The sequence below is a fragment of the Sinocyclocheilus anshuiensis genome, unplaced genomic scaffold, assembly GCF_001515605.1.
Source record: "Sinocyclocheilus anshuiensis isolate Anshui unplaced genomic scaffold, SAMN03320099.WGS_v1.1 scaffold1079, whole genome shotgun sequence".
Taxonomy (NCBI): Eukaryota; Metazoa; Chordata; class Actinopteri; order Cypriniformes; family Cyprinidae; genus Sinocyclocheilus; species Sinocyclocheilus anshuiensis.
The window spans coordinates 2,743,241-2,755,922 of NW_015548207.1; the positions used below are offsets into that span (position 1 = coordinate 2,743,241).

The window sequence follows — 12,682 nt, forward strand, 5'->3', positions numbered from 1 at the left end:
GTGTTTTTTCTTTTGCCTTGTGAACTGGCCGAGCCTTAATGATTCTGTTTCTTTACATGTATTTGTTTACTGACCGTTGCATGCAATCGTGAAATACAGCATTTTTTTTTTTAAATTGGCTATTCGTTGTGAAAAAAAAAAAAAAAGATTTCGGGTTGGGTTCGGGCTCTAAATTGAACTGTGCCGCTCGGGTCGGGTCAGGCTGGGTCAGACGATCTCGGGTACGGGTGGGTTCGGGCTTCAGTTTAAAGCCTGTGCAGACCTCTACTGTGGGGATGAAGACCACAACTCCCATGATTCCACACTCAGTCACGGCATCATCAAACTACATCTCTGTTTATTTTGAATACGCGCCCTCTAGCGGCGAAAATTACATATTGTGCCTTTAACTGGGCGACTGGGTGGTGGAATAACCAAACAGCAGTCACACCGGCACAAATCCACAACTGTCTTACATAGAGCATGACTGGAAAAATAGATTAATATTCATGTGGAGACATTAATCATCATGTGACCACAATAAAACTGTAAAAGGAATATTATGGACTACATAATGCAGTTTGTTTTCAAAAGTGAGATACGAGTCAATTTCCCCAGAATTTAACCTGGAATATTGTTTTAAACCTATTCTTTCTCTCTCACCTTTGCAAAGTTTTTAATCATTTAGTTTTAATTACATTTAAGCAATTCAATTAAGAAATTATTCAATAAAAGCTATTAATTAGAAGACACTTCATATTTTTTTTAAATATTAAAAAATGTCTGAATATTAAAAATAAATTTGTATTTAAGGCCATATCACATATATAAATATATATTACATAAAATGTAATATTAGTTATAAATTTAGGCCATTTAATAAAGAAATTGATAAATTATTAAACATTATTAATTAAAAGATACTTAATATTATATTAACATTTAAAAGAATATATTTAACATTAATAAATATTTAAGGCCAAATTATTATATATTCCATTTATTATTTAGAATTATGTAATATATATTTTTTTAATATATTATATATACATAATTATTTTTTTGCATGCTAACCACCAAGCCATGACTCCAACACTATTGTCTTTTTTCCTGTCTTCCATTGCAATCCTACCTATTTATTTATTTAATCACCCTTTAAACATTATACTGCATGGGAACACTAATAATAAATTACCACTAAAGTCTAGTGATTCAATCTCAACACTAACACCTTCCAAAAAAAAACAAAAACAAAAAAAAGTTACACAAAAGTAAAAGTGAACACCTATTATTCTTGTTTTAAAATGGCAACAGTATTATCCAACAGGAAGACCCATTCACAACAGAATTGTGCCTTTCTCTAACCATTCACAAATCTGACAGTGTAGATTACCACTACACACCATCTGCACTGAGTCTAGAACTTGCCACAGATGGTTTTCCTCCTGCTCAAGGGCCTTACGTATGTCCTACTCACCCTTATGTATGGCAGTCAGCTCAAAGGTTTTAGTGTCCTGTCCTTTGCGACAGTTTGGAACCGAGTCCAAAATTCAGCTCAAGAAGAGAGATTACATGAGTGCACTGACCAGGCCGTAATCCCAAATTAAAGGCAAGAGATGTCGACCCGCAGGAGCAAAATAATCTAATCCTTCTGCAATTATGAGCATCACAATATAGATGCACAACAACTATCTGGCCTCTCAGCTTCATGGCTTGCAAAAACGGCCGTGCGGTTCTTCCACTTTGCCTGTTTATTTATCTGGGCAAAGAAGTTTATCGCATTAAAAACGTGTGAGCCACAGGAGAGACAATACTTCGTGCGAAATCAGATTAGAGTGCACTGTGCAAAAAGTGAGGGAGAGAGAGGAAAGTGGGGGAAATGAGGCAAAATATATATTAGCAAAGGTTTGGTAACAATTGACATTTTTTTTGCATTTTTTTAATTCCATTGTGCAGATGATGTGGCTATGCAGCCGTCTTACCTGAAGGGAAGATATGAGGCATTGGAGCCGGAGATAAGAGCTCTATAGGCTTCCTCAGGTGTTTTCTTCAGGTAAATCACCTGAGACAGGAAAAAGGAAAGGAAGTGACATTAGAGCAACAGCAAAGAAGCTGAATGCTAGGTACTAATTCTATAACTTTAACATCAGTGTTGTTATTGTTAACTAAAACCATTCAAAATTATTTTTGGTAATTATTGGTAAATTATTTTGTAAAAATTATTTTTGTGGTAATTGAAAAAGCTGAAATAAAATTAAATATAAATATTACATGAAAAACAAACTTAACTTAAATTAAAATTGTTGCACTAGAAACTAACAAAAATCAGCAACTACTAAAATTACTAAAACTAAAATTGAAAAAATTATAGCTATATAGAAAAAATTGAATACTATATTTAAAATATATAAAAAATAAACAAATAAAAATGACAAAACACAAACTTAAAACAAAACAAAACTTAAACTAAAATTATAATGAAAACTGAATATTAAATTAAAAATAAAACCCAACTTAAAATATTAGTAAATACTATAATTGTTTTTAAATGGCACTAAAATTGAACACTGTTCATTCAGATGGTTTCCAATCAGATTAACCAATTAGGGGAAAACTATTCATTTCTAGATGCCCAGTTTTTTTTTTTTTTTATCCTTCAAATTTAGCCAACATTTCATCATTTTAGACAATTTCACCCTGGCCAAAATGAAAATAATATTTTAGTTGACAATCGTGCAAAATGACATTTGATTTTTCTTCCAAAAATGTTTTGTTAATTACAATCTGACTTCTAGAAAGAACAATTTATACACAAATCAGACGTTGCTACTTCCTAACTGCCTATTCAATATTTTTTCCTATCCATGTCTGTCCGTGTTCCTCATTATCCCATACACAAATGCACTTTCAGGAAAGTGATGTTCAGGCAGAATGTGTCACACAGATGAGATGCTGTGGCTCAGCACAATGGGGCCCTTGTCAAGCTGGGACGACTTGTCACGGCACAGTGCGGGAGTCTCACACACACAGACTTGCTGAAGCGATGAGTTTTAGCGGTCATCTACTCCCTACATCCACGTCAATCCCTCTTGACATCATGGAAAGAAAGGACTCTATAATAAGAACTCCGCTCACTCCTTCAACATTTCTGTGGCTTGATGTCAGAATGCAGCAGGATGGTGGCAACATGGAAAAGAAACCTATGTGAACTCCGTCAAAGCCCAACACGCATTAACACAGAAAAACTCAAAAATGAAAATAATGTAATTTACTCTCACTCAGTTCTTTCTAAATGTTATCTTATCCATGGAAGATAAATGAAGAAATTTTGAAGTTTGTGCTAGTCGCTCTTTTCCATATTACAAAAAATGGAAACTGTTTGTGAAGCTTCAAAAACATTAAACTATAAAATTAAAAGTAATTTTTGACTCAATTTTCCTCTATTTTTGAACAAATCATTCAGACCAGTTTTGTGAATCGATTCACTGAAATGATTAAACTAAAAAGAATGATTCATTCACAAATCTGACATAGCTATTTCTCCTATGAACGTGATTCTGCAAATAACTCCCATATTTTCCAAGAAAGTAAGTCATACCTGACTATTATTTACATTCACAAAATAATCTAAAACAACCCTCTACGCACAACTTGGCAATATAATCGCCATTGGCTAGTAAATTTGTTAGTTTAGTCACCAGACTGATATACTATTTTACACACACACACACACTCATTTACATACATACATACATACATACATACATAAGGGGTGTAACGGTACACAAACATGACGGTTCGGTACGTAGCTCGGTTTTGATAGTGATTAGAACTAAAACTTGGTAACCGTGTATGAATGCTTATTTGTCATTTTAACTGAACTTGTGGTGATAAAGATATTGTTGGCCATTCAGGGTTTCGTTAAAAAAAATTATAATAGTAATAGATAATAGTAATTATTATTAAAAGATAATACTACTAGTTCTACTACTTTACTAACAACATACAACACACTAAGATCTGATGAGATGCTGGGTTCATGAATATTAATCACATTGTCAGCGTTCCCTCGAACTGATTTGCTTAAATCAAAACAGGGACGGTAATAGATGAGTGCTAGCCAATGAGATGTCATTTGCGCATTAGTTCCGCCCACTGTGGGAGAAACCGGCATATCTTCTGCTTATTTTTAAAAGCTGAATAATTCCAAATGAACTCTATTTTGACAGGAAAATACAACAAAGAATATGGTTTCCATGTAGCGCGTCGATTCAGCGTGGTGTGTAAGACTGTCGTTCTCTCTCTTTGCATGTATGAGAAACACAGCTCTATCAGCAAAGTGACGGCGAGTCATGCGCCTCCACACTAGTTTACTGTGCATCAAATACAGGTGCACTGCGCATCCATTAAGATGAATTGAAAAAGTACAGATCGTTTGATTGAGAGCGAAACTCTGAAGCGCCCAGAGTAAAATTTAGTCGCATATGCGAGTGTGTTACTCGCAATGTAGAGGGTTGTAAAATACCAGTAATTAAAATGAAACTGAATGAATCTAAAACTAATGGCGTGTGGGAAATGTGCTATATAAATAAACTTGGTTAAAACGTATCGCTCTCATTCGACACAAATCCAAATGTTTTGCATGCATCACGTTAACTGCATTATATACGTTGCAGCACATTTCAGATGAAAAAATTCTAGAAAATGTGCTAACAATTGATCGTACAGCTTCAGAAGATGTGGAATATAGAGTCATGTAGTCATATGGGCCATTTTACATTACTTTTTTGGTGCATTTGCATCTTTTATGAAGCTTGAAAGCCTCAGTCTCCATTCATTGTAACTGCATGGAAAAGAGCGACCTGCACACTCTTCAAAATATCTTCTTTTTTGTTCTACAGTAAAATGTCATAGAGGTTTGAAACAACATAAATAACAGAATTTTCATTTTTGGTTGAACTAATATTTTTAAGATCTCCAGTACTTGACAAAACACAACACACGAACTAGGTGTGAGGTCAAGTGTCTGTTTTTGGAAGGCTGCCTGTTCTGCAGGAGGCCAGAGCTTTATAATTTGTGCACAAGCTCATGAAATATGCACCGATCAAACAATTAGCAGAACAGTTCAGCAGATTAAGTTCAGTCCCGTGAGAAGTGTCAGCGCTTGTTTGTTTGTGTTGCGCCCTACTGTCCCATGTGACTCTGATGGAAGATCTTGGCCCAGCTGTTCAACCAGTACAAATAATCTCCTTCATACGAAAAAACTGGGTCATCTACTGCAGGGCAGATCAGCAGCAAACATCTGCGCTTGCCAGAGGAGCACATCCCACACAAGCCTGGATCAATAAAAACCTACTTACAGAAGATTCACTACAAGTGCAGAAAGACAAAAACATTACATTGAACACATGTCCATGCATGCAAAGAGTGACAGGCATATGAAAGTTGCTCAGACCCAAATTAAAAATGTCAGATTTAATGTACACAACTGGTCAAAAGTTTGGAATAATTAAGGCTTTTCTAATGTTTTTCAAATCAGTTTCTTGTGCTCACCAAGGCTGCATTTATTTGATTACAAATACAACAAAAACACTAATATTGTGAAATATTATTACAATTTTAAATAACAGTTTTCTATGTTAATGCATTTTAAAATGTACATTTATTCCTGTGATGCAAAGCTGAATTTTCAGCATCATTACTCCAGTCTTCAGAGTCACATGATCTGCGCTTGCCAGAGGAGCACATCCCACACAAGCCTGGATCAATAAAAACCTACTTACAGAAGATTCACTACAAGTGCAGAAAGACAAAAACATTACATTGAACACATGTCCATGCATGCAAAGAGTGACAGGCAAGACCACGCAGAACAGAAACAAGGTTTTATGCAATTTGGAGATGATTATGGTAATATATGAGAGAATTACTTAAAACACTAGTTCACCTTGAGCACTTTATTGAGTCTATAGGAGAGAATCTGCATGATTTGATGGCCGTCTCCAGAGGTTGGGTTTTTGAAGGTAGCTAAAATGAGTTTCCATTTAAGACGACTAAATTAACACCGGGATCAAGGTTCATACTAAATTTAGACTGGGAGGTTAAATGTGACCATTCCTAGTAGACCGATTTTGAGGAAGTACACCAACTTTGATGGATATTTGCTAGATAATTAGAATCGCAAAGATAAAAAAATAAAGCAGCCCACATTTTCTCTAGATTCTTCGTCAGGTTTTCTGTGAGGTTTTCCTCATGAACTTCTGAACGCCGTACACTGTCATTTCAAGTTCATCATTTCATTTTATGGAAGTTCTATTTACACTTCTCCCCAAAATATACATATAAATAACTTGTTTTATCCCAACTGTAAACTGAGTTGTGAATTGCATGTGATGTTTTACAGTTAAAATGTTTTTTTTTTTTTAATTATACTATTATTATGAATGTAGACTTATGTAAACTTTTCACACCCTTCAGAAATTATTCTAATATGCTGAGCATAAGAGACATCTTTCAAAAACATTTACAAATCTTAATTATTCCAAACTTTTGACCGGTAGTGTAAATACTGCATTTTTAAAAAATTATTATTATTATTAATTTATTTTGCAAAATAAGGTCAATTCCATTTACAAGGGAACCAAAAAAGTGGAAAGTTGAGTCACAGCTACAAACATCCAACACAGGATTTATGGTGGCACACAGTCCAAAGTCAGATTACACAAAAAGCCAGATTATAACTTGTTATGGCCCTCATCCAATTGAAAGCAAGGGAACATTAGATCCCCCCTCTTTGAATAGCCCAGAATCAGGAAAAAAGGATGCTGATATTGTATAACACTACCACCCTTTTCGGTTCCCTAATATTTCAATTTGCAGTTCATGTTGGGATAAGTTAACAATGGCTTCTTTGAAGGAAACTGGAGAAGCATCACTTCCTTTCCATGTTGCCATTTAGGGCTCATCAATATTCATGAGGACAGAAGCATTCTTATCTCATAGTGAAATAGTAGCTGCTTTGTCAGTACAAATCAGCACAAATAAACTGAATATACTTGAGTAAATGTGCAGACCAGGTTATGAATATTATAAAAAAAATTGGTGCCATGACCCTTTAAAACTGGGTAGTCATTTAAAAGAAGGGCTTATCAGAATGGTACACTAACCCACATTACAGCTGGCACCTGTGCCTTTGACAAAGCCAACGGTGCCATCTGAGCAATAAATCTGCCCAGACCGGAGTACTTCCTTGAGAGTGCCAGGAACAGGAAGAGTGGAGATGTCCAATGGCGCAATCAGCTGGCATGGCTCATACGGTCATGGCGTTTCACAAGGGCCGCTGTGTACGTGGTGGTCTAGATGAATCAATGCAGTGGAACAGGACAAACTGGCATTCGAGCCAGTCAAGGACATAGTTATTGTGCTGCCACAAAGCGGGGGGACTACCAGTCAGTCAGCACTCTGTCGCTGTCTCTGAGGGGGAGTCTGGTATGAGGACGCTGGCAAACATCCGAGAAGACTTTGTACGACAAACAAATTTGCTGTCGATGTGGGAGGACTGTTGGTTTTGATGGAAAAAGCTGAGTGGCTAATTTGCAGGGCCATGACAGATTCCGCCCTGGATGCAAATCCTCGAGTTCCGGTGAAAGTAATTAATGGCAGTAAGAGAGGAAGACAGAAGGACAAATGGAAGTGGGATACTCACAGCATAAGCACCGATGAGCACAGCAGCGTTAGCCCTTTTGCGCTGGTCAAAGCTGGTGTAGTGCACAATCCTCTTTCTGGTCAGTGTAAACGACTGGAAAGAAAAACATGCATTAAACTGCAATCAAAGTTCAAGAATACATTTTAAATATGCGATTTATTTTGGATAGCTTGCATTACATCAATTGTTCAATGTAGTTTTCATTCCATTTTATTGAAGATGAAACTCAAATAGCATAAAGTTGCATAACTTATCTGTAGAAATTTTTTATTTAGTTTTAGTAGTTCAACTTTCCTGCAAGTTATTAACAAAAACGACATGTACATCAATCATTAAACTTTTTGTAATTCAAAAAAGTTCTAAACAGCATCAATGGTTAACTTGCATTTTACAGAAACAAAACTGTAATGAGAAAAAAAAAAACTGCATTAATGACTAAAATGTAAAATGTTACTCTAAAACCATGTTAAACCAAGAGAGTTGGTTTAGTCAACAAAATAATTTAACAATCTTTCAAAATGTACAACATTTGCATTTAAATTTCAGAAATTAAAATGTAGATTGTTACATTATGCAATTTATATCAACTGTTAAACTTTTTAACAAACCAACATTTTAACAAACTAAACAAAATGCATAAAACTGCATCAATCATTAAACTCGGTTTTCTTTAATATAGAAAATGCATTTTTCTTACCAAAATTGGAAATTGTATCAGTAGTAATGCAATTTTAATCATTCATTTAACATGGTTTTCATTAGAGTGGTGTTTAAAGGAACTCCAATAAAAATTGAATGAAGTTTTCTTTAAAATGCTATTTTAACCAAAATTATTAAATCACTGCATTTAACTTTTTGTTAAAGCATTTTAACATGAAGAGAAAAAAGAACTGCAACACTCATTTAACTTGTTGGTTTGTCTTGATTAAGAGTTAAAATCTTGGTTTAATGTTAAAATCACTCCAAACCCATTTACAGTTAACATGACTGGTTAGATGTTTGGGAAACAAGTTATGAGATTCTCATTAATGACTATCTCAGTATCAACCAATTTCACACGCCTAACACCCTTTTTCCTGCTTAAACTAGCTTGAGGTGTTCTCTGGATGACTCAATTGAATGTCTTTTACATGAGGGAATTTGGAGACAGATGTTCAAGCATCTGCCCCAGCTGCTTCAGTAACGCACAGTGAGGTGCTGCAGGTGAGCCGAAATGTGTGCACAAGAGAAACAGCATGTAGCTGCTAAAAGGCAACTCATACACAGACGACACGCCAAAAGCTTCAGAATAATCTGGAGCCGAGCTGAACTGAAAAGCCCTCAAAGCATCTGTTCCCGTGTTGCTCCACATGCCGCAGAGTAAAGATTTGGCTGGGGTGGGATGAGAGTGAAATCAAACTGCCAGGATGAGAGTGAAATCAAACTGCCAGCACAACAAATGAGGATTCAAACTTGTCCACCTACAACCCGCCCCCAAAGAAAAAGAGACATACTGAAGGCAAAACTAAGGAAAGGAATTTTCCAAAGCTATCTAAGCTGAGAGATCTGTAAAATGTGTTTTGTTTTTTTTAACAGGATGAATATGAATTGAATATTTCAAAATGAATATTCACTACCTTAACTTTACAACATTTTGTAAAGTCATAGTAACAGGATTGAACCTTTTTATCTTTCCAATGATAAGCACAGTAATATTGAACGTCAACTAGTTTGGAAAGTGAAGGTGTACAGGTCATCTTTTCTCATAGAGCATATAGTAACGTTATACGAACAGGATTGAACACTTATCTTTCAAAGGTGAATCAATAAACACAGCAATACTGAATGTCAATTAGTTTGGAAAGTAAAGATCTAGAGGTCATCTTTTCTCATAAAACCAGAGTAACAGAGTTGAACCATTTTGTCTTTCCAAAATGAATCAATAAGTAAAACAATACTTAACATCAATTAGTTTGGAAAGTGGTGATCTATAGATCATATTTTCCCATAAAGTCATAACAAATCGTATAGCTAAACCGTTTTATCTTTCCAAAATAAATGTTAAAAAAAATTACTGAATGTCAACTAGTTTGGTAAGTGACGATGTAGAGGTCATCTTTTGTCACTGAGTCGTAGTAACAGGGTTGAACCCATTTATTCATCCAAGGTAAATCGATAAGCAAAACAATATTGAATGTCAGCTAGTTTGGAAACTCAAGATCCTTTCCTTTCTCTAGCCATCTGCAGATCATATCTTCTCACAGAGTCAAAGTAACAGGGTTGAACCCTTTTTAATTTCTAGGCAAATCAATAAGCAAAACAAAGTTAACAATCACTCAGAAAGTTAATTTTTATGTAAAACAGCAACATCCACATGCAGGAGGTGGTTATGCTAGTGAGGGGAAGAAATCTGTAAAAAAAAAATTACATTTAGTTTAAAAACAAAAACAATCTCAAGATTGACAGCATTTTTTTAATCAGATTGTGCTTCAAAAACACCAACTTGAGGTTGCACAAGCTCCTCTCAGCAATGCTAGAAAGCTGATCTTATGATAACCAGATACTACCAGAACAGATACTACCCAAGCTTCCCTTCTTGCTGTTTGGTTCCTCCAGCCTACAACTAATCATGCGGCCCACACCAGTGAGGTTTGAAGAAAAAAAAAAGTCATCTCTATGGCATCAACTTGTAAATTACAAACAGGCGGGGACATTCGCATGTGGTTGGATGGGTGTGCACATAGTGAAAGTGGTTAGGAGGAAAACACATCATGCTTTTACCACAGGACTTTACCTTTAATATTCCAAAACATGAACACATGAGAGACCTACACCTTGCCAGCTTTAGGAACACAGAACAAAACACAAAAGATAAAGTGGTTTATTATTATTCAAACACCTTCCTTTAGCATGGAAAGATGCTTAAGTAAGTTGACATGTCAGCAGAATTAATCACTACAAAGACACTATAAACTTCTTGTCTGCTTTGGGTTTGGTCCTCTTTGCTGACCTCTCAATTTAGGTTAATAGGAAACTAAAGTTGGAGTTGTGTGAAGTTAACCGTTTTATGATCCTGAAAGCTGATGAATCTTAAAAACTACATTTCTAAAGTCTGCTAAAGCAGAGGAACATTGTAGCTTTGTTCCAAAACCAAGTGACCTGCTTACCTAGACAGCAAAGGTACTTTCCAAAAGGCAAGTGGCTGGCATGTGCTATTAAGAACCTTTAGCCAAAATATTAGGAAGAATCACAAGTATCATTAGAGGAGAAGGTCCCAGAATGCATTGCAGTGAGTTCAGAAAACTGAGACGCATACAATGTACTTATTTCATTTGAAAAGTATTGATAAAAAGTTCCAATTAAAAAAAACAGACTTGTTCCCAACGTTTGTGCTATTAGCTTAGGAATAGCAACACGCTAATGTAAAACTACTGGAATCAATTGAGTGAGTCTCATTTTGTGTGGCATATTGAGTTACACCCATGTATTGTTCTAAATCAGTCACCTATGAGGTTTCATTTTGGATAAAATGCTGCCTTTGAAAGTAGCTGTCTATGTAGGTAGTAGCAAGCAAGGAAGCTCACTAGGTTTTGGAAAGCAGTTAGCGTAACCTTAGTAAAAACTATTTTCAAAGGCCGTAAACAAAACCAAACAGTTCCCTTTACACAGTGTCTATATTAGCAATCAAACGAAAATCTGGGAGTTGATGGATTGGGATGGATCCCATGACCCTCCCACATCACAACTGAAGTGTGCAGAGCAGTACTCGGACATTAGGGTTGGGCGATGTCTAGCAAATTGGCATTGGACGATGTCTACAGTGAAACATCGTGATGGACGATGTCATCGAGGGGCGGGGTTAGGGGGTGTGCCCGAAGCGTGATGCAGAAAGGCATGCTTGCCAGCGGTAGACTGTTGCATTACAGTACATGAAAGTTCACTTAACACATACACAGAGTAAGGAGAGATGACTGATAGGACAATGGCGAATGATTTGCAGATACTGAGCACCACTGGGTAGGTTAGGGCTGGGCGATATAGCTAAAAAATGTATCAACGATATAATGTTTCATATCGTTCGGTGTCGATAATTACTGAAATTTTTTTATAACCTTTTTTAAAACAAAGAGCAACAGAAAAAAAAATGTTTACATTTAACCACTGTATTTTTAAATTAACTCAATTTATTGAGACAAACAACAAATATTTTTTTGTTTCAAGTCAAAAACAAAATAAAAATTAAACAAATATCTCATTTCTAATGTTTTATATGCAGATTAAATAGGTTAAACTTTTGTCTTGTCTCCCGAGGCCACAGGAGGGCGCAATGAGCAAAATAATGCAGCACATTTTAAAGGGGTCATATGATGCTTTTTTAAAGATCATTATTTTGTGTATTTGGTGTAACAAAATATGTTGACATGCTTTAATGTTCAAAAAACACATTATTTTTCAAATACTGTACATTATTGTAGGTCCTCTATGCCCCGCCTCTCTCAAACGCCTCGTTTTCTACAAAGTCCCTCCTTCCGACAAGTGCAGTTCGACTAATATTCATTCTTTACTCACAATCTCCTCATCGCAGGCAGGCACAGCCCTCATGTTCGTGTTTGTGTGTGCTGTCTGAGTCACTCATAGCACGAGACTATATCGTGCACTATATCGAACATTTTTTATATCGTTATCGAAGGTGTACCGTCGATAAATATCGATACCGTTTTATGTAAAATGTGTGGTAGGTACTGCCGCTCCGTAGTATAGAGTCCGTGTGATCGCGAATCTCGAAAGTGAAAGTGAAAGTAAAATGAGAACACGCATTCGAAAGAGGTTTTAATGCCCTGCATATTAGTAGCGGCTCCCTGATGACCGCAATTTAATTGCCCAACGATATAATTGCGAGAGAAAGTATTGAAATCTTTTTTTTTATCCTCCCATCTCGTAGGCCATTTATTCCCTTTTGGGGTTCCGTAGTACACTTAATCTCCTTTCCGAACACGGAGTTGGGATGCGGTGGATTGT

The 12,682-nt window shown here is 35.9% G+C and overlaps 1 protein-coding gene and 1 long non-coding RNA gene across 7 annotated transcripts in view; one reads left to right on the forward strand and one right to left on the reverse strand.

The window, feature by feature from the left end:
- Positions 1–12,682, reverse strand: part of LOC107653633 (dual specificity protein phosphatase CDC14A-like) — a 60,121-nt gene that overhangs the window by 43,252 nt on the left and 4,187 nt on the right. For all 6 annotated transcript variants that reach the window (XR_001630248.1, XM_016440407.1, XM_016440405.1 and 3 more), the window contains exons 4-5: positions 7,685–7,777; positions 1,962–2,041 (exon numbers count right to left, since the gene is read on the reverse strand). Coding sequence is in view for 5 of the 6 variants with exons in the window: in XM_016440407.1 (XP_016295893.1) it covers positions 1,962–2,041; positions 7,685–7,777 (173 nt within the window). In the remaining variant the exon portion in view is untranslated. The remainder of the gene's footprint in view (positions 1–1,961; positions 2,042–7,684; positions 7,778–12,682) is intronic.
- LOC107653636 (uncharacterized) lies at positions 3,984–9,577 on the forward strand. The gene is made up of 3 exons (XR_001630250.1): positions 3,984–4,081; positions 8,165–8,167; positions 9,565–9,577. It is a non-coding gene; the product is annotated as an uncharacterized LOC107653636 (long non-coding RNA).